Source organism: Chaetura pelagica, unplaced genomic scaffold, assembly GCF_000747805.2.
Source record: "Chaetura pelagica isolate M959 unplaced genomic scaffold, ChaPel_1.0 scaffold120, whole genome shotgun sequence".
Classification (NCBI taxonomy): Eukaryota; Metazoa; Chordata; class Aves; order Apodiformes; family Apodidae; genus Chaetura; species Chaetura pelagica.
In genome coordinates, this window is record NW_009951952.1 from 1,838,243 (window position 1) to 1,860,994 (window position 22,752).

General features: G+C 39.7%; 1 protein-coding gene across 1 annotated transcript in view; it reads left to right on the forward strand.

Annotated features, from left to right (window-relative positions):
• VWA3B (von Willebrand factor A domain containing 3B) overlaps nucleotides 1–10,367 on the forward strand; it is a 62,033-nt gene extending 51,666 nt beyond the window's left edge. Inside the window, 4 exon segments of the mRNA XM_009999082.1 lie at nucleotides 7,689–7,809; nucleotides 8,293–8,417; nucleotides 9,591–9,728; nucleotides 10,266–10,367. Coding sequence (XP_009997384.1) covers nucleotides 7,689–7,809; nucleotides 8,293–8,417; nucleotides 9,591–9,728; nucleotides 10,266–10,367 — 486 coding nt within the window.
• The last annotated feature ends 12,385 nt before the right edge of the window (nucleotides 10,368–22,752 follow it).

A 22,752-nucleotide genomic window follows, 5' to 3' on the forward strand; every position in this document is an offset into this window, starting at 1 on the left:
TAAAAACAAATCTGAGCAAAGTATCTGTATCTCCTCTGCAACATCAGCACAATTATATATTGAAGAGGAGAAAGAAGAGAGATATTGAAGGTAATTATGATACAAGATTTGTGATTGGATTAGGATCTGATAACAGGACTAAAATATCTTGTAATGTCAGAAAAATGCACTCTAATGTTCTGTGGGCAAGATGGATTTTCTAAGAGATTTGGCTTCATACTCAGCCACTAACATTTAGCTGCCCATAAAATGTAGGCATACATGAACTGGTGCCTTGTGTTCACAGTGCTGTGGTCAGTGGCATCTGGATTTCATCCTGAAGCGGACACCTACCTTTCATGAGCACAGAGTGCTCTCTCCAATCCGTTAACACATTAGCAGAAAGTAGTCCAGCTACTGTGAAACTGTGACTGAAGTTTGTGATTTTTGATCCATACATATGTCCCCCAGACAAACCTTTTATTTTACTTTCAATGCTGTTGAGAGGTCTAATGAAATGTCTGTAGAAATACATGAAGAAACAAGTATAAAAATAAGGCTAGTAAATTATGTTAGGCTGCCCTACTGAAGGAGAGAATATACTTTTTTCATTATGGCTTTCTCTGTGGAGATATATGTGGTCAGAAAATGTATCTTAGGTTACAATATTCTGTTCTCCTATTATTATTTTATCATAGAATCATAGGATGTGTGGGGTTGAAAGGGACCTTTAAAGGTCATCTAGTCCAACCCTTCTCAGTGCACTGGGACCTTTTTGACTAGATCAGGTTGCTCATAGCCTGCTCAAGCCTGACCTCGAATGTTTCCAGGCATGGGGCCTCCACCACCTCTCTGGGCAACCTGTTCCAGTGCTTCACTACCCTCATCAGAAAGATCTGCTTGCTAATGTCTAATCTATATCATCTACCCTGCTCTAGTTTAACACCATTGGCCCTTGTCCTTGTCCTGTTGCTACACACCCTTGTAAAAAGCCCCTCCCCAGCTTCCCTGTAGCCCCCTCAGGCACTGGAAGGCTGCTGTGAGGTCTCCCTGGAGCCTTCTCTTCTCCAGGCTGAACAGTCCCTATTCTCTCAGCCTGTATTCACAGCAGAGCTGCTCCAGCCCTCTCATCATCTTTGTGGCCCTGCTCTGGACTCAGTCCAACAGGTCCATGTTCTTTTTATATTAAGGACTCCAGAACATTCTTCAAAATTAATTGATTCTACCTTAATGGTTTTATCTTCAAGATAAGAATATGAATTATCAGGAAAATGAAGAACCTAATTTTAAGTTTTTAAAAGCTGTTTCATCTTCCCCAATGGAGAGATTTCTGTGTAAACTATTGATGCTTTAAAATTCAAAGTTCTTACCTCTGAAAAAGTCAAACCATTTCTCTTATTCAGTTTCAAGTTTTTAATCTAAAATCTTCATCAAACAGTGCTTCCCTGGGAATGCTGTTGCCTCAGTAGAAGTGCTGTCTAGGTAGAGTAGTACTGTGATAATATTAAATAAAGTTATCCAGGAAATTAATAAGAAAGAAAATACCTTCTCAGACTGCTACATTCGAATAGAGGCTAAATAAAAACAAAGAGTCATAAAGCTCATCTATTTAGATATAGATATATATGTATGTATATCCCTTTTCTTTTTCATTGTTTTATATCATTGAATGAGGGAAACTACTCTTTGACTGAACCTGAAGGTGTGGTTGGCCTAGTTGCAGGGAATGCTGAGGGAATTCCTGTGTTTTATATTCTGTACGAAGCTTAATCCAATGATGGAAATAGGGTTTTTTTGCCCTGATATCTGCATATATATGTAGACAAATATATGTGTATGTATATATAGATACACTTACATACAATTTTAAGAGGTAAGCTAAGAGAAACTCAAATGAGCACAGTACAAACCTGTACTATGAGTTCTCAGCTAGGAGTGGGAATGTGCAATTGGAATTTACAATTGTAAATGATGCCAGCTATCCATACTCTGCTCACCAGAATGTACCAAAAAGTCTTTTGTTTAATTTGACATTTCTTCAAGGAGATATACCCCTCTCTTCATTGAGAGATGAAGAAACAGTAGTTTTCACCATGACCTGTTCCCTTTTACATACTATGACAAGTTATAAAACATTATTTGTGTTAAATTGGATGGGATATATTATGATAGCAGAAGCCATAAAAGTAAGTGGTAAGGATTAAATTAAGTGTTCTGTAGCTTTTGAGAAATTTTTTACATTAAGACTGTACATTTGAAAACATTTTAAGGTCTTTAAAAGATATTATCTTGATTAATTTTACATTATCCTGAAAGTATTACATAGCTAATGCAGCTATTTTGATTTACCCCTGCCATATAATGTCCCAAAACAAGAGCAACATAAACATGTTCATGTTTTGTTTGTTGACTGTCATTTTACTGTTGCCTTGAAAAAAATCAGTATGTGCTGTCAGTCATGATGTGATTAACATTGTGCAATCACATATCCTGAGTCAACCTGCTTTAGGAGCCTAATAAGAGCACCATCTTCAGTAATTGCTAATCTGCAACTGAAAGGTTTTAAGAGTGAGAGGTAGCAAAGCAGATGTAGTTAGAATTCTGTTTATCTGGAGGAAAAAACCCAGAAAAACTGGAGAACCTTTAAAAAATGCTGTTGGAGGTTTTTCCAGCTGTGATGTCTGTCTACAAAATGAGTATAAAAATCAAACTGCCAGCTGAAAAACGTTGTATCAAGGTAATATCTGATATGGAACTGAACCAATTTGTAATTGTGAGAAAAATCACCATTATCCTGGATGTTTACTCAACAAAGCAGACTTTTAAATTACCTGCTACTTTTTTTTTTTCCAATAAATTAAAAATAAAACCCCTTAGTTTTTAGATCTTAAGGATTCCTAATTACCATCACAACTTCTTAAAAGAATTAGTAATCCTTTTTGGATGTCATTGCTACAGGAGCTTTCTGTTTAAGCCTACAACTGAATTAATGATCTGGTTATCCTCTCTGTGCTCTGACCTCTGGGAGTTGTGTTCAGCCTGCTGTGTTTGCTCCTGGCTGTAAAAGGGTATTCCAGTGGAAGAGGATGAAGTAGGCATCCATCTGCACAGGGCTGTGACATGTGTGGGGACCTCCAGTGATGCAAGAAGTAAATGCCTTATGAAATGAGAAAACACATTTAGTTATTATCAGGCAAAATATAAACCACTAAATGTTGATGGTTACCTAATTGGAGTGCTAATTGTAGACTGTATTTTACTCAGCTTACCTAGTTCCTTTTGCTGTACAGATCAAAGCATAGGTTGACAAAACCTTCCTTTTCAGGCTGGCACTCAGCTTTCATCAAAAGATATTAAAATGAGGAATGTAACACTTTTTTTTCCCTAATAAGTAACTACTTTGACTTAAAATATTGTATCTATTTTCTATTTTGAACTTGTCAGGCCTGTCAATCATCCCTTCTACTTGTGGATTGTTTATTTTTCTCACTGAATTATAAAGCTGCTTACAATATTATGTCACTTAGTAAAAGGACTTTTTAAGGGTCCCTTACCTACTTCTTTCTAGATCACCTCAAGTATCCTGGGGCAATGGCATTGCTATTCTCCAAGCATGGTAGCTTCCAGAACAGTTTGGTCCATTCCATTAACAGCTGTAACATTTTCATGTGAAGTATTTCCTTCCCTAAGTGTCACAACTGGGACTTTGAGAGTGACGGAGAACATTTTGTCCCAAACTAAATATTTCTGTTTCTGCATATTAATGGCTTTCAGATTCTGCAGAGAGATAAATCTGCATTCATTGCTAAGGATTTACTCTCATTAAGAATATACTTTCTAAAATAGTGTGTTTCATAGATTCATAGAATGATTCAGGTTGGAAAAGCCCCTTGGGATCACCAAATCCAACCATCATCCCTACTCTACAAAGTTCTCCCCTAAACCAGATCCACCAACACCACATCCAAATGGCCCTTAAATACACCCAGAGATGGTGACTCCACCACCTCCCTGGGCAGCCAGTTCCAGTGTCCAACCACTCTTTCTGTGATAAAAATTTTCCTAGTGTCCAGTGTAAACCTCTCCTGGTGCAGCTTAAAGCCCTTCCCTCTTGTGCTGTCACTAATTACCTGTGAGAAGAGACCAGCACCAACCCTCTCTACAATGACCTTTCAGGTAGTTGTAGAGACTGATGAGGTCTCCCCTCAGCCTCCTCTTCCCCAAACTAAACATTCCCAGCTCCTTCCAGTGTTCTTCATAAGATTTATTCTCTAGGCCCTTCACCAGCTTCGTTGCCTCCTCTGTACTCGCTCCAGCACCTCGAGATCTCTCTTGAATTGAGGTGCCCAGAACTGGAAATGAAATTTTTGGTCAAATTTTCCAGCGTCATCAGGGAAGCCACCTGTTGGACAAATGGTGTATGGCTGCAAAAAATTAGGGTCTTTCATAAAAATGGACTGTGGTCAACACAGAACAGGCTTGTTGGCACTGACAGTCTGGAAAAAGTAGTGGTTGCTTGGCTCTGGAGGTGTCAGGGTTGCAAAAAGCTGGAGTTAAAACCAAGATATGTGGAGATTTGTGGATAGTCTTTCAATCTACTCTAACGGTAGGGAAGTGCAAAGCCAAGTGCCCTGGTTTGAGCCAGGATGAAGCCAATTTTCCTTTTACTGATTTTTTTCCCTTCAGTAAGCTTTCTTTTAACTAGTGCCAGAGTGTTCTAACTAAGGCTGATAACAGTGGAATGTTTCTCTACCTGCTGGGTCTCCAAGGCCGCACCTTCACTCTGCCAGCTCAGACACTACGGGGAGATCTGTGACCCCCCCATAGGAGGCTGAGTTAGACAGACAGCAAAACTGGCCAGAGATGTTCCATTCCATGGAGCTACAGAAGCTCAGAGGAAGGTCAGAGATCACAGAAGACAACTTCCTTCCTGCTTCTTCTTCCCTGTGGGAGTTGCTGGGGATGGTGGGAGGCAATAGGAGCTTTCCTGAACACATTTGTATATAATTGTATATATTTTCTTATATTGTTGGTGTTTAATTAAAGCTGTGTAGTTTAGTTTTCAATCCAGCCAAGTCTCTCTCTTTTTCTCTCTCTCCTTCCCTACCTGGGTGGGAGGGGATCAAGGGCATTGCTGTCGAACCCAAGTCAAACGGTGACAACAACAACCTAGTCTCTTTGGAAGGCAGTTGTAAAAAACAGCAGGTATTGGCAGGGGGAAACAAAGTCTCCTTTACCACTTGTGGTTTAAAGTGTTGCCTTAATCAGCAGCATAGCTACACAGGGGCAAATTCTGTGAGAATAAGGCAGTGCTTTTTTGTAATGAAAATGCTGGAGAACGATACCCCAGAAACAGGCTCTCTGACAGTGGCTGGGTCACTCACACTGTCTGTGGGGTCCCACCTCCTGGGGGGAGACACATTTGAAGTTAGACTGTGTTTTTTAGCCACCTGAATTCTACAAGACTCAGCATCCCCATTGTGGATGCCTGCTTAGTCTTTAGTGTTTGGATTAACGGAGAGGGCTGGAACTAGCCCAAGTTATTAGTCAAGCATCACAAATTAGTTGATAATAAATATTCAGCAGCAGCTGTCTCTTTGGAGCCTGAGGAGTTAAGTAAATGGTTTCCTCAAATAGTGTCTTCTGTCTGTGGAGCTGTAAGTCTTTGCATTCAGATCAGCCCTTGTTAGCCCTTGTTAGCACTGTGAAAAGAGCCTTTGGTTTAGGCTGAGAAGGAAAAACAGAAGCATTGATAAAAAAACCTCCACATGCCTCCCCTATAAAATACATCTTTGCCTTTTGCCTTTTTGTGTCTGTGTGTTCTGCTTATTTCTAGGATTATTTTTTTTTAGGGTTGTTTGTGATTTATTCTTTTTTTGGTGGGAAACTGGAACAAAGAGTTTGTGATAGTTATAGTGAAACTGAGAGCAGACAATTTAGTCAGAGTTCTACCCATCTTTTCTGTCGTTATTGACTGGTAGGGAAAATTGAGTATCAAAATAAATAAGTCTTTTTAGGAAGAAAAATGTCACCAGACAAGGATGTAGGTCATACACACACACACACACACACTAGGAAGCAGGCTTATAGGAGTCTGTGAGTTATGATTGTTTTCTGCACAGTGTGGAGATCTATGGAAAAGTTTGAGATTTCAAGCTGTGTGTTTTTGTGATTCAAATGAACTGTATAAGAGATGGATGCTTGCAAACTTTTTGTGAGGTAGGTCAGAAATACGTCTTTTTAAAATTAATAGGAAATAATTATTCATTTAATTTTGCATGCTTAGAATAAATACTTAAGAGCACTTTTGTGAGCCGTACGGAGAAAAGAATAGATAATTTCCAGAAATAATTTGCTACTGTAACTATAAATTATGTTGTTATTCTAGAGGATTATTAAAATTTACTTATGAAAATGTTCAGATTACATATTTTTAATATTAGGAAATGGTTTTATGTTACCAGTTTTCTTCATTTTCTCAGAAAAGCAAAAGATACAAGTGTTTTTTCACATTTTGACATACATATAATATCCTGATCCTCTCAAAACTCTCTGTAAGAGAGATGCCCTGAGTGGGAAGAAATTCTCTGTTCTAGAAAAAAGGAAATTCAGGAGCATGATTTTCTTTGAAGGCAAATAACACTGAGACTCCATAAAATATGAATGTGAGATACAAATGGTTTTAAGGTAAAATAATATGGTGACTGTAAAGTAAGCAGAAGGTTGGAAAGCCCAATGGCAGATTGACATAGAGGCACTTGTGATTTGTGAGTCTTTGACTATTTTTCACATGCTGTGTTTCCCACAGCCCCCTGCCTCAGTTGTGTGAGATCCATTGATCTTTTTGCATTCTTCATTAAGTTGCATCTTGTTGTGGTCACTGACATCAACTAGGAGTTGAGTTGGTCCACATACAGCCAGCCCCACTTAGATTTCTAGTCTCACCATCCTGTGTGTGGTCCCCAGTTTTATTTGTGAGCAATTCAGGAGTAATCTCCAGAGTTCTGTGTGGCTCTGGTATGATACAGGAGCTGACCCCCCAGAGAACAGAACCCAAACTAGCAGGGTAGAATGATGGTCAGTGGCAGCTCTGGAAAATGTGAAAAAACAGGAATGCTTTAAAGCTGCTGAAAACTTCAATTTTGAATTTATAGTTTGTAAGCATTTTTTCCAGACACTTCCAAGATTAAAAGAAAAAAATATATATTTGATTTTTTTAAATCATTCATTCCATAGAGTGAGGTACTTTTAATGAAAATAAGATCATTGTGAACTCACTCACCTATCTGGACAAAATGAGTATGTATCACATCTTCACTTATTCTGCAAAATCAGGTGATTTTGCCTTGTCTCATTCTTGTACAACTTTAAAAAACTTTTTCTAGGGAAATGGCAGGCAGAGCCATAATTCATCAAGATAAATTTCTGTCTGAACACTTGAGACTATATAGATCTTGTTATGACTGGGTAAAACAGGATGTTATAATGAAAAGTCTTAGATGATCCTACCCGTGAGTACTTCCCGCAACGTTGCTTCCTCTGTTTATTACTATTTGGAATGTTTAAAATATTTCCAGTTTACTGGAATTCCAGTTTATCTGCAGAGGTGGTAACATTACGTTGCCTACATTTTTTATTAATTCCAAAGGATAGATTGTAGCTGATAGGTTGAGCTGTTGTGGAAAAAAATTAATTGTATCAAATTCCAGAGACTTCAAGAGGAAACGGTGAAGTTGAAGTCTAAAAAAATTCCAAAAGGCCAAGTGTTGGTGACTCACAGAAGCCAAAAGGTCATTGCAAGATCAGATGTCACAGGATTTTATTATCCAGGTATATACTTTTGCCCAAAATTTAAATATGTTTTAGCTTTTCTTAATGCTGATAAAATATATATTTTGGTCATAATTAGCTCCTTTTGTCTTAATCGGATTTAAGCTTCCATGTGCGTATCAATGAAAAATGAATATCAATCTTGTGTGTGCTCTTATATACATTTATAAAATGACATACATTCTGTAAAGTTAGGAAGCAATGCTATAATTATATAAGAAGACTATGGAAGGAAATTCTTTTAAGTACCTGAGTAACTTGAGAGTATCAACCTACTCCTCTTTGATGTCTCCCTTAAGTGTTTCTGTTGATCATTTGGCAAAAGCTGAGCTTTTGCATGTGTTCAAAGAAGAAAACAAAGAATGTATAGCATAGAGCCATGTGACCTCAGTGATGTGTGACAGCCTATAGGATTTTAAAAGAAAATTTCCTCAAGGGATAAAAGAAAAATAATTTTAATCTTTTCTGATGATGGTTTTTTAGGAACTGTGATAAAGAATATCAGTTCTACCTGTGCACTTGTTGACTTCAACAATGGGGAGACCTGTGTTGTACCTGTGAAGTTCACTCTGCCTGTGGGAGGTTCTATCCCATGCCCATCTCTGCAGGTGAAAATCTAATTTTTTATTACAGCAAATATACAGTTTTAATTTTGTTCATTTCTGCGCAGGATAGATTATTGTAAAATCTTTTAAATACATCTCTTTATTTTAAAGAAGAGCTTTTAGTGATAGCAGTGTGCTTTTTTCAACATGCCATTTTTCAGTTTTTGGAGCTTGTGTTCATTGTAATCCTATTGATTTGTTTATTAGAATTCAATGTTATTTTCATTATAAAACACTAATATTTGGCTGCCTATAGAAGAAAGGTGAGCTATTTACCAGCAGAACAACTGTTTCCTACCACATAGATTCTGAATCAAGGGGACCCTTTTTTATACAACGTGATGTACAGCAGGTTATAACCTTTTTTTTTTTTCACAGCATATTTTAAATCCAAGCAGATAACCTTATACTAAGGCAAATAACAGTAAGGAAAAAAAATAATCTTATTCAGTATCTTGTTTTTATTTAAAATTTATCAGCTGACTACCTGTAATCACAGTTGTTTTTTCAAGTAATTCTTACTTTACACACAAGAGTGATGTTGGTTATGGAAAGGCTACAGAATGGATACAGATGTTTTGAATACAAAAAGCATTTTTAGAACTGATTTGTTACACATAAAAGTGAGAGAAATGCTTTTTTTTTTTTTTTCCCTTTGAATTGAAGGCAAATCCTGATCAGGTAGTTCCTGATATTCTGCAAGGGCGCCACCCAATTTTAGAGAAGATCTGCAATTATTGATAGAAAATGGTGACTTCTGTGTTCTTTTTTAGAATTACTTTGAGTAAGTCAGTTACATATGGAATTCTCTAAAATTTCCAACATTGGCTTAAAAGCTTACTAAAAACTTAAAAGTTTGTGTGAGGTCCAGGTGGCTGTAAGAGTTCAAGGGGTTCAAGGTTCAAGGGCTTGTAAGAGTTTCCTCATTCTGTTTGACTTTCTACATGAACCCAGCTCTGTTCATAATTTTTGCTTTGTATTCTCTCCCTGATTCAGTGGAAATTCTGAATGATTGATACATGCAAGGAGCAAGTTCTTCTTTTAAAGATCCATGTTAAAGCATGGGAACATGTTAGAATGATGATTCCTTTAAAATATATTAATATTTACCTTTTATGTCTTACAAAACTTGAAAGTTGCACTGTTCTTGCAAACCAATGCTTTCCTGGGGTGCAGGTGGGAGACTATGTGTTTGCAAGAACTGGGACACAGACAGGAGATGAATATTATGCACCTGCCATTGTCATAGCAACACCAAAGAGGCTGAAAATGGATGATAAACTCTACACAGTTCTGATGTTCAACAGCAGGAAAGTAAGTAAACTGAGAAGGTGATACCAACATGGCAATGGTATAAACATGGTTCTGTTTCTGATAAGGCAGGTGTATTTTTCCAGGCTAATGAGGTCACTGACCCTAACCCTGTCTCCAGCTAACCAAAGTAAATCAGATTTCAAGGCTTAGTGAAGAGCTCATGTAATAGACATGAACCAAGAAATTCTGTAGGATAATTTAATCTTACATCATATTCTGTTCTTTTCACTTGAATCTATTTGGTGGCTTTCACAAGCTCCATGCTGCTAAATGAGAAGAACAGGAGGTTTTTATCCCAGTCAGTATAGTCTCCTATTTAATCATGTTTGTAAGCCATTAAGATAATTTAAGATTTTTTGTAGTGCATTTTTCATTTGCATTTTTCATACTGCATATGAAGAAAATTTATTTTGTACTTGCAGCTTTTCTCTACATCACATAACTGTACTTCCAGTTAAATTAGAACAGTTGTCTTTGTATACATGTGCCTCTTCGTTGTTTCTGAGAGTGAGACGAATGTCGATTGGATTATTACAGGAGCACTGTGTAAGAAGTGAGCTCATTAAAATCAGCCAAATGAAGTATGCCTTCTCCTGTCAGTACATAAGGGTGGTGCAGATGGTGGAATATGTGACGTGAGTATGTTAGAACCTAAAAATGTCACCGTTATTTTACGAGGATGCCAAATGTTGCACTTGGGGTTCAAGTGTGCTGTCGGATTTTCTTGTCTAGTACTCTTAACTACAGCTATTGTGAACTGGCTTTGCTCTACACATGCAACCAAATTGTTTGACCCACAAATGTGTCAATCAGAAGACCTTTTAACTGTCTGCCCTACTATTTTATTATCTGGCAATTTATTACTCTGTTTTCAATTTGGAATCGTTGGTGGGATGGGATGGTTTGAAGCTTAGCCCCAGGAGGTTCCTGCATGGCTGAGAGGTGAGATGGGGTTGCTGATTGTTGTAGGCCTTACTTTTCTTTTAAGATACTTATTGTGATATAAAGCTGTGCAGTAAATTGCAGGTTGTTTCTAAGATACTGAATCTGTTACTGGGCTTAAATCCAAGGAGAGAGTGTGTAGGATGGGTATGAGCCCCTCCTTAAGTGCTGCAGAACTTAATGTACAGCAGGGGTAACATTTCTCTGAAGCATGCACTGAACTTGCAGTGGTTCCCAGAGGCTGTGGATTACTTTTTCATCTTGTATTAAATTCTATTTTAATCCATTTGAAATAGCATTGGATTGTGATAACCTTCAGCACACCAACAATCTCTGACAGCATGCAACAACAGATCTGAGGAAGTAGAATAAGATCAGAAGAAATATATAGGGATATTTTTCCAGGATACATTCCCAATAGCAAGATAGGATTTAAGGATTTTCTGTAGCAGAACTGGAGTCTCTGTATTAACATATTTAATGATTTTTTTCTTCCACCAGTTTTTTTGCCATTACTTTTATGAACCTATGTAAACCTTTATAATCCACAGCAGCTTTCCAGAAGGAAAGTGTCACATTTTCATCTACCTTGACATATCTAAGAGATTCCAGACTGAAGGGTTTCCTCTTCTGTGTACGTCCCTGTAGTACTGGCACTGCTGCCAAGGAATTGTATCATCTCCATCATGGAAGATTTCTTCTCAAGAGGTTGCATTAACAGGACAAATTCCACCTTTAAAGGCAAATTTAGAAGTTCTTCATGTTTATCAGTGTTCTATTATGATGATCAGTGCTAAAGATTACACCTAAAAATGATGAGTGAGGGTACCAGTCATGAGCTGATTTGTGGCTTCCCTGGAAATAATGGAATGAAAAAGCAACACTGATTCAAGCCTTTTCCTATACATTTCCTGGTAGTGATTCCAACAGTTTCAAACTTGCTCTTCTGCCAGCTTGCAGCCACAGCACATAAACAAATAAATACCCTCACTTTTCTGAGCAGCATTCCAGATCTGCAAATACATGAATGTCTTTTTCCAGGCCAGATCACCTACGTGATGGTATCCTCTTTTCACTGAAAAGTAAACCAGAAGACTTTGGTTTCCTGGTTAATGCATACAACCAGTTGAAAAGAGGCAGGTATGTAACTGAGATGAGTTCCAGTAAAATCAGTGGAAGTCTTTCCTTTCCACTAAGTTGGATTATATTCTAAATGAGGTGCCTTATTAAGAAAAGATACAACTAAATGCATGGGCAGTAGGAGTTGCTTCCATTCTACATACTTGGTGTCATTACTGAGTGCTTTAATATAAAATTTAATGTTCATTCTCCAAACAGACTTTATTGACAAGCTGACTTTTTATTATGTAAAAATGATAAGAAAATTGAGTTACTCACTGACAAACAGAGGAATTCTTTAGAGAACTGACTGAAATAAATAGTAAAGTTTTGAAAAAGAGAAACAAATAACCTTATTAGTATAAATTTTAGATGAAGTGAGATCAAATCTGGCAGATCTCTGAGTAAAACAGTATATTAAACTCTATATTGAAGTAATTTTAATAGTGAATTTCTATATAGAGTTTTCAGCTAGTAAACACTTATTTGGATATAAATGCACTTGCCAGTATGTATAGCAGGTGACTGAAATTAAATTGATGGAATATAAATAAAATATTCCAAACAATATTGTTGCCATAGTGCACAATAAGGACTGTTGTTATCACCTTTAAATAAAACTAAAACAGTTTTTAGTGTGGCTTGGAACAGAGCTTAAATTTTTTCAAGCATAATGATTGAGCTCAGCAATGTCTTACAGTTGGTTTAATGTCTCAAGTTTTCACTGTATTGTTTCTGGTTTTGACTGCACTAACTCAGTAGCTGCATCTTAAACATCTGGCACTGGCTTCTAGCTTAATAAATTTCCTTGCCTGATTTTTTAACCTGGACAGAGATACCACCTATCCTCACTCATCTGTGGAAGATGAAGGAAGGGGAGACACAAAGAAAAATACTGTGAAAGGCGATAAGGGAAAAAAGAAAAAGAAAAGCAGAGCAGAAGACAAAAGGCATCCCAGGGGGAGGATGTTGGATGCTGATGATCTTTTGTTTGTCTCCAGAAGGGAAATAAAACAGAAAGGAAGAAATTCACTGCTTAGCAATGAAGAAGAATTTCAAGGTAAAGAAGTAGCTCTGGAAAATTTTAAATGTTAGGCATGAAACAGATCTGATGGACCTTCAGTTAATTCCATGCAAGGAACCATGTTTCTGCATTTCTGGGTGTTAGACCAACCTGCTTTCCCATTTCCTATGTGAAGAGGTTCTCTCACCTCCTGTGAAAACCATTCTTTACACTCATCATTCTCAGCATTTGTTTTCCCTGCAAAGGGAAGAACTTAAGAAAGAATGTTCCAGCATATGCTGCCTTCATTTCCCGAACGCTTGCAGAAGCAATAAGTGAAGATGCACTAACAGTAACCTTAGTACCTGCTAGTAAGCAGAGTATATATTCCCGTTCGTCTGCTGTTTGTTACTTGTTAGATTGAAGGTATGTCTGTATTGAATTACAGCATATGGAGCTCAAGGCTTCAGAGGTTAATTATTTTTTAGTGTCTGAGCTGGCTCAGTTAAAGCTGACATCAGTATCTGGACTCTGTGTCACTCTGCAGTTGATACCTGGGCTGGTGCAGATATGTCCTTAACTGCCAGTCAGATCTTAATTTTAAGAATTGTACTGTCAGTGAAAATATAATATTTTTTAACCCTGCCTGCTTGTACTTCCTTGTATTATTTTAGACATGTTCTCAACATCTTCATTCTCAGTCGAGGAATGGCTGAGAGAACTGAGGTTGTTTAGTCTGAAGAAGAGGAGGCTGAGGGGAAATGTCATGGCCCACATGTGAAACATTTTTTTCCTAATGTCCAGTCTAAACCTGCCCTGGTGCAGCTTGAAGCCCTTCCCTCTTGTTCTGTCACTAATTACCTGTGAGAAGAGACCAGCACCAACCTCTCTACAATGACCTTCAATACTTCATCATTTTTTGCCTGTTTATGACAAAGTGAGATTTTTTCAAAATACTCAGCATCTCAGCAAAATGTTAAAGCTAAAAACTTTGGTAGCTAAATATATTTTACAGTAACTAGGTTATATATATTTTTTAAGATCTCTAAAAGCAGTGTGTTAAACTGGGAACTAGTTTATCTGAAAGATGCACAATCCTCCCACATATTATTTCCTTGTAACAGCTAATAACTGAATTATATGGATATCTTTTTACTTTCAAGAAAGTTCATTAGTGCTGATCTGTTTGCCTGAAGTAAAGGCTTTTTCTTCATATTTATGACCAATAGTTTTCTGTTAATGTTAATATGGGTGTAATGTGTTAAAAGCATTTGATACTGTCAGCAATTCATACTTTTCCTTTCCAAATGTTTGTCTTGTTGCTTCTTGTGAGCTCTTCAGATACATACATATATTTTTTAATAATCTGATCGGGCTGTGTTTTCTGCCTACTCCATGTGTTAATCAACACTTCTCCTGTGGTTTTGCTGACTTCATGTTTCTCTGTTATACAAGGAAGTAAGTTGTCCTGAACTTGAATGAGTGTTGCCCAATATAGAGATGGATTTTTGTGCTCTCCAAGACAATGTGGGGTCAGCTACATGGCTTACACATAGCTGGTTGATGAAGCCTTGTAGTTCTATGAAGCCTTGTATTTCCACAGAGCTGTGGGTCCTGTAGGAATTAATGGAGCATTTTGGCATGCTTGTGGTTTGGTTTGTGCTCAGCTAAAATATTCCTGTTAGCAGGAATCAACAACCCATTCTGGTTGTTCTCACTCAGGGCAACATTAACAGAAGTGAATAAAGATTAAGTAATTGTATTAGTTACTTCGTGTATTTAAGCTTGAGTTGATGAGTAATTTAGTTAAGCTTGAGTTGATGAGTAATTTTGTCCTATTTATTCCAGAACTATTATATTTAGCACATTATTATCTTAATGTGTGTGTCTCCTGCTCCTATTGTATGAAGTCTGTCTGTCTGTATAAGAGAGTGAAAGAAATCCTGGCAAACTCTCACTGTTAGTGGGACCATGTTTCTTTCTCTAGGTAACTCAGATAAAACTGAACAAGATCACAACTACTTAACTCTCTCATTGGTTATTGCAATCATTGTGTTCATAGATACTTTGAAAACTTATTTATTTCTATAGAAAAAAATCTTCTCCTTGTCTTTCTACTCTTTTCTCTGTTTGTAACACCTAAAATCAATGTTCATTTCACATTATTTTCTTGTTGATTTTCCAAAATGGCCATCTAGTAAAAAACTAAATCAGCAAACAATTCAGAGTGAAGTACAGGAATGATACAGTGATTGACTGCATTGCCTGATGTTTTAGCAAATCACAGCTGACAGACCCCAAATCTCCTTTCTAATTTACAATGAGATGTGACTTGAGGCAATTACACTGATCATTACTGTAACTGCAAAGATGGAGAAGGTGCAATCATTTTCTGTTATGTTCTATGGCAAATCTGGTTCTTCCAAATTGGGTTCAAGAGTGTACCAGTTGTGGCACCTGGCAGTCTAGTGGATTGGCTGGGTTTCCCACAGTAGATTTTCACATTTTTAGCACCCACTTGTTTTCTAATCTCATTTTCCAGATAGTTCATTCAGCATTTGGAGAAGGCTATTACAATAAAGCAGTGTTCCCATCTGTTGGTCATGGCTTATTTGATAAGCAGTTGATGCCAATTCAGCTCTGTCTGCATCTGTTACTGCAGCTGCGTGGTGCTAAGGGCTCCCCAACAGCATCCAGATTTAGCTTTTGTTTTTCTGTTGATAACATGTTACAACTCAGCCAAAATGACTCTTTATTCTGTTAGTGTTGTTGGCTCATTGAAATAGGACAGTGTGTTAAGCTCTCTGCCTCTTTCCCCATAAAAAGCGAAACATGGATGAAAGCTCCATCAGTGTAGGAGGCATGTGTTGGGGTGTCTGAGGAGGGGGAGGAAGGGTGAGTCTATCCTGATTCTAGGATCAAAACCAGAATGTTTTCTTTCAACATCTTGGAAATGCAGAGAGCGAGCACATGCACTGGGCAGAGAAAAGAAACATGTTGTGAATTGTGTGCGATGGGCAACCCTCATTTAACAGTGCACCTTTCATTTTACTCAAGGCAGCTGTATGGCTGAAATGCCTGTCAGTATTTTAGTCTGGCAAGGCTTTTGTACCACAGACAGATACTGCCAGCTTATAAGATACAGTGAAGAAGTTTCCTGCCTCTCACAACTGAACTCCAGATTCCTGACTCTTAAATTGCCCAAGAAGAATCAGAATGTTCCTTTTGTGTATTTAAATGCTGATGTTGTGCATGTGTAAGACAATTTTCCAAGGCACACTTTTGATTTTTAAACTCTCAGCTTCAGGGTTTTTGGTGGTAGCTGTGGATGATCAGCATTCCTAGAACTAATCATACTCGTGTCTCATAGTCCATACTCCATCTGTGCTGTTGCTTTCTCTACCCTGTGTATCATAACTTTATTCTTCAGATGCCTCTCACACTTTTGTATTCTCTACAGAAATGTTTATTATACAATCATTTAAAACCCAAAAATTGTCCCTAAAGAAATATACAAAGAAAAATAGAGCAGTCAATTTTGTTTACTTTGTTTCTTCCTATTTTATTCTCTTCCATTTTCCCTCCAGCTTTCAGGCTTTTGCCATTCATTCATTACGTTTGTCATTGTTTTGTACCCAGAGAGTGCCTTGTAGCTGGTGGTCTCATTTGATATGATTGTTAAAAGTGACTTTTCAGTGACACAGTATTGTTAATAGTGAACTAGAGAAGCTAAGCATGGCCATACTGGGTGTCCTGGTTTGAGCCAGGATGAAACCAGTTTTCTTTTTACTAATTTTTTTTTCCCTTCAGTGAACTCTTTTAAGCTCACAAGTTTTCCAGCTAATGAACTGATAACGCTGGAATGTTTGTCTTACTGCTGAGACACCAAGGACACTTGGCTCTGCTTTGAAGACTAAAGGAGCAGAAGAGTCATATCTGCAGCCCTCCCATCGGGAGGAGCAGATACCACAGATGGCAAACCTGGACAAAGAGAGTATTCCATCCCATCATATCTCTGTAGCTCTCGGTACAAAGTTAGGGATCATGGAAATTAAGGCCCTTCCCGCTTCTTCTTCCCTTCTCTTCCATCCATGGCCAGCATTTGGTGAGGATTCCATCTCTCCATCACCACTGATCCCCAGGCCCATGCATTCCTGACCCTCCTCCCTCTCCCTCAGCTCCTGCCTGCTCTGCCCTCTCTCCAGCAGCTCCGGGACATTTGGGAACTGCTCCCAGCTCAGGAGATGCCCTGGGACTTGCTGGGGGTAGGGGGGACAATAGGGCTTTGCACATTCCTGAACATACTTGTATATAATTGTACATATTTCCTTATATCATTAGTATTTAATTAAGGCTGCACGGTTTAGTTTTCAATCCAGAAAGTCTCTCTTCTTCATTCTCTCTCTCCTTCCCCTACCTGGGTGGGGTGGGATGGGATAGAGAGCGTTATTGTCACTGGTTTAATTGCTGATCCTGAGTCAAACTGTGACACAGGGACAGGCAAAGGTCCATGTAGCCTGGACCTTGTCCCCAGTGGTGGCTGGAATATGATTCCTGAGGAAGAGTAAGAACAACTGCTAAAAGCTGTTGAGAATACTTAAAGGAAAATACTTAAAAAGCAAACTAGTTTGAGCTTGTTAGGGTGAAAGCAAAAAGGAAAATAGTGAAAAGCCTCTTCACACAAGACTATTGTTCTGTTACCATAGTCACGGAGTTGTTTGTTCCATGTTAAATTTCAGGGTGTGTGTTGGGGGTGGTTGAACTGTTATATCCAAGCTCATGGTGGGTCATTATTTTCCTCTCACTGAAAGAGTCCTTGCTCTCTCCTAGCATCTTCATTCTCCATTTCATCCTTCTGGTGTTCATCGAGGCATCAAACTCTGCAGTCACCCCGCTCGTCAACTCCCAGCTCATCAAAGGATCCCAGTTGCTTATACAGTCCTGGTGTAGAAAAGTCACCAGAGCCTTGTAGAAGCAACATCATCAGAATTACTAGAGTCAACATGGAGCAGTAAGGATTGGCAAGGCAGCCTCAGCACCACTGTGCAGAGCAAAGGAAGTCACGTTAAGTGTGCATGATGAAGGGGCTTGGGAGGAATGAATGAGGCTGCAGATAAGAAAGATTCTTAGCACCTGTAACTGTGAAATAGTATGCCTTGAATAGAAAATAAACTGACTTGTTAATGCTAAATTATTTATGATTTTGCAGACTTACTTTGGGAGTATGAAAGGAAAACTGTGTCAGAGGTTCAGCTGTGCTGCTAACAATTATCAGTATGAGAAAAGAGAATGGGAAATTGTACTTGTGTGAGTATATATTGTTTGCAGTAGATCTACTTGATTCCTTGACTGTGGGTCTTTCTTATGAAATGTCTTTCTTCACAGACTCATCTGTAAGGCACTTGGGCAGACCTGCTGCAGGGAGGGAGCTTACCCAGTTTTCCATTTCTGCTGACTTTTAAAATATATAGATATTATATATATCTGTCCTAAAGCTTTTCCACTGATGGGCATGTCCCATGAGGACACAGGTGAGGTGCTTTGCCCTTTAAGACTAACCTCTAGTTAACAGACTTAGACCACGGGCTGAGTTCTTCTCTGTGATGTTTGATACAAAGCCAGAGCTACTCTGAAGGCAGAGCAATTGCTTCAGATTTATGGCATCATAAAGGAAAGCAGGAATTGCACCTGCACAAATTGAGGAGCATCTCTACTCTTAGCTCCCAAATTATGGGTAGGTGACTGAAACCAGTATAAACACAAAAATATTAAAAATACAGATTAATTTTATCTCTCTAATAAATGTAATGTCATACTAATTGTCCAAGACAGGACATTTGAAATGGCACAGTTGGGGTGTGTAGTGTGTTTAGCACTCAAGATCCTCACCTCAACCGAACTGTGACTAGTGAATGTAGTGACACAATTCTCTGCTTGTCTAGGGCTTCCTGTTAAGGAGGTGAAATCTGCTTCTTCACATTTTTGGTGTATCGAGGTGAATGGACATTAAAGATTCTCACAAGCTTGACTGTAGACACCTATGCAATTCTCAGGCAATTTCCAGATGTATGTATTCATCCTTATATTTAAAGTGAAGTGGAGTTAAAAAGATATATTTAACCAAATAGAAGTAGAAGGTGGCTGTTGTGGCTTGGGCTTAACTTGACAACAAAGCTCATGGGTCAAGACAAAGGACAAGGAGGGATCTTCACTGATTAAGGGCCCGGGCAAAACAGACTCAACTTGAGGAAAAATAATCATGTAATTCCACACCAATCACACCCCCCAGGACACAGACACACCCAGAGCAGGGCTTGCAGATGTTACCCCACCCCTCCCTTCTTCCCGGGCCCCAATCCCTTGGTTCCCGGTTTCTCTCCCTCCTTCCCCCCAGCGGCACAGGGGGACAGGGGATGGGGTTTAGAGTCACTTCACAGGCTGGGGGTTCCTGCTGCTCCTGCCTCCTCAGCAAGAAGGATTCCTGACAGTCCTGCCCTGCTTCCCCACAGGGTCCCTCCCATGGCACAGAGGCCTCCACCAACCTCTCCTTCCTGAGCCCTTCCCACCAGGTCCGGAGCTGCTCCAGCCTGGGCTTCCCACAGAGTCACGGGGGCTTCGGGAACAGCCACCTCCCCTGGCCCGGGGGCTTCCACAGCTGAGCAATCAGAGCCCACTGGCACCAAATCCTCTGGCCACAACATCCAAGTCCAGGGGCCAAGTTCCCCCCTCCTGGCGCCTTCAGGGAATGTCCCACCACGTTCCTCCATGAGTGCAGGGGCACAGCTGCCATCTCGCCATGGGCTGCAGGGAAACTGCTGCTGGGGCACCTTCTGCCCCTTCCTCCTCACCAACCACCAGCACCTCTGCCCCTCCAGCTCAGCTCTTCTCCCTTAACTGCCCTGCTCAGCTCTTAGCTCAGCTCTTTCATATATTAATGGCAGAGGTGCATCTCTTGTCCCTCTAATGGCTCCTTGACTGGGTTTGGAGCAGAGGCAGCTTCTCAGCTTCTTCCCAGAGGGGGGCCTTCCCCTGCTACTGAAAATCCCACCAAACCAAACCAGAACAGTATCTGAGGTGGAACATGGGTGATTCCAGTGACAGGAGCAAAATGGAGTGTGGGCCAATGTGGCAAGTACATACTGTTGAAGGATGTACACATGGACTACAGACCACCCCACAGTGAGGAAGACTGGGATCCTCTTGAAAAAATGGCTGAAGAAAACTTACCTTAGTATGCACTGGATGCAATGCAAATCTGAGAAGTACAAACAGGGATGTTAACCAATCACAGAATTAAAACTGGCAGCACAGGTAATCTGAGTGGTGAATTCTTCTCCTGCTTCAAGCATGATCATCAATCACTGTTGGTTCTTTAGACGAGCTATATTAAAGACTCATTTATTGTAGAAATATGGATGGTGATGGATGAGTTCCCTTTTCTCTTGTTATTAGGATCAATTTCACTGTTCCTTTCTGGCTGTGCAGTCTGACCTTACGGAGCACCTGTCACAAAATAGCATTTATTAATTTTTCCCACTGCAGCCCACTTATTTTTTCCTGCCTGAGTTTGGTTAAATGTTTTGTTGTGTTGCTTTTTATTAAGACGGGGAATTATCTGGAGCATTTGTTCTTTTCATTTGAACATTCCTGTTGGTCCATTGAATTCCTTTAGAAGGTCATCAGTAACCTCCTACCCAGTTGTCCTATCAGATCAGTGTCCTGTCTTGCATGTAAAAGGACACCTTCATGGAAGATGATTGTATATAAACTTGGACTCAATCTGCACAGGTATGCAAGGGATTTTTTCCCTCCATGGCTATTTTCTTTCTTGCCTGGAGAAAACATGGCTGGCTTGACTGCTGCATGAATAAAACTGAGCTCCCAAGGGCTCAGCCCTTTGATGAATGACACTGTAGGAGATCCCACACCTGCTCTTAACCACCTACTCACACTTGGAGTGGATGTGGCTGTTGCATTCAAAAGGGCTAATATAATGTTGCAGAAACTAAAGCCTCTTGTGTTCCAGCCCATCCTCAGATACCAGAGGGACTGGGGGCAGCTGGGCTCAGTTTCTGAGTGATGCCCAAATCAGCATTGGTTGTCCAGTTATGCCCAACACCTGTGCTGGGCTCCCATGGGTCTAGATGCACTACTAACATCACACGACCTGCCCAGCCACACACCACCTGAACTGGCACAGCCACACACCAAGCTTGGGTCTGCATTCAGGGACAACACTCTCAGCTACGTCAAACAATAGTGCCATTTATTGAAGCAACAGATCCACAAGTTCCTTGGATTGATAGTGAGAAATTATCTGACTACAAAGCAGGTGCTACTGGCTACTAACGTGTGAAGTGGTAAGAAAGAAAAAGAGTTCTTGGGAGGTTTCTGAGTTTTCCAGGGTGCCCTCAGTGTAACTGAATGTTTGAATCTTAACAAAAGGTATCCCTATGGGGGGAAGGGAGGCTTAGCTGGTAGACTGATCCCAGAAGTCAAGGGTAAGCCTGGCAAAGGCCTGGCCATGGTGTCTTCCCTGACACTGATGGTGCCTTCTCCTCTTAGACCATTTTTATAGGGTTGTTATCTTACAGGTGGAGCTTGAAGGACTCCAGGTGTACATACCTTTATCATGATTAGTGTAAAATTCTCTGACTTCACTTTTAAAGGTACAGACTAGAGAAAAATTCAGAGTGCATGCTCAGTGGGGTGATCTACGTGTGCCATAGTTTTCAAGGAAGCTTCTTAGACTTGGATATTTTAGAACATTTCCTCAGAGTATTCATGTCAAAGGCCTTTCCAAAGTCCAGATAGACAACGTCCACAGCTCCTCATAAGTTGGTGTGGATATAAGATTACCAGAGAAAACAAATCTTTCACAAGAAAATTCCTGCCAAGGCTGCATCCATCAAACCTTTAATGCAGCTCCTTCACAGACAAAGGAAACTCCAACCTTTCCTTGCCAAACCAGAGGCAGGACTTCCACTTAACAACTTGGTATTGAGTGTCTAAATATTTTTTGGCACGTGAATTTAAAAACATGTTTTCAGACAATGACATTGTGAGCATGCCTGTGGCCCTGACAGATGGGTGTTGATCTGTCCTCTTAATTAAACACACATGCATTTAGCTGTGTTAGCCTTGGCTGGGACAAGTAATGCTGTGCTTGCTGGTCCCATGCAGCTCTGACAGCCCTTTTGGTCAAAAAGCAGGTATCTGCTGTCACTGTGTGCTTTCATTCCAATCACAAGAGCCACACACAGCCTCCCTTTGTGTCTTCCTTGACAAAATCAATTTTCTTTGCCCTTTTTTCTCCTTCTCATGCCATGGCTCTTCTGCTTAATTCTAGCTGTAAGAGCAGTAGGAATCACAGATTAGAGAAACATTCTGCTTGGCGAAGAACTTTAAGATTGAGTCCAGTACTTAAGCCATGTTCCTAAGCACCAAATATGTCTTTTTAACACCTCCAGGGATGGTGATTTCAACCACCTTCTTGGGCAGCCTGTTCCAGTGTTTGATAACCCGTTCAGTGAAGATTATTCTAATACCCAATCTAGACCACCCCTGGCACAACTTGAGGCCATTTCTTCTTGTCCTATTGCTTGTTACTAGGGAGAAGAGGCCAACCCTCACCTCCCTACAACCTCCTTTGAGGTAGGTGTAGAGAGCAATCAGGTCTCCCCTCAGCCTCTTTTTTTCCAGGCTAAACAACCCCAGTTCCCTCAGCTGCTCCTCATAAGGCTTGTGCTCTAGACCCTTCTAGATATTTTATGCAGGAGACTACATATTTTACTGCCACAGAGAAACAGGTTGCACTCAAGGGAAAAGCTTAAGACAATGTGCCTTCTAACTAGCACAAGAGAGCACAGCCTCTTAATTCTCTGCAGTTCTCAAGAATTTTCATCTGACAGTTGAAATCTAAATGCAAGTGCTTGGTGAGGAGCACGTGTGTGTCCAGGA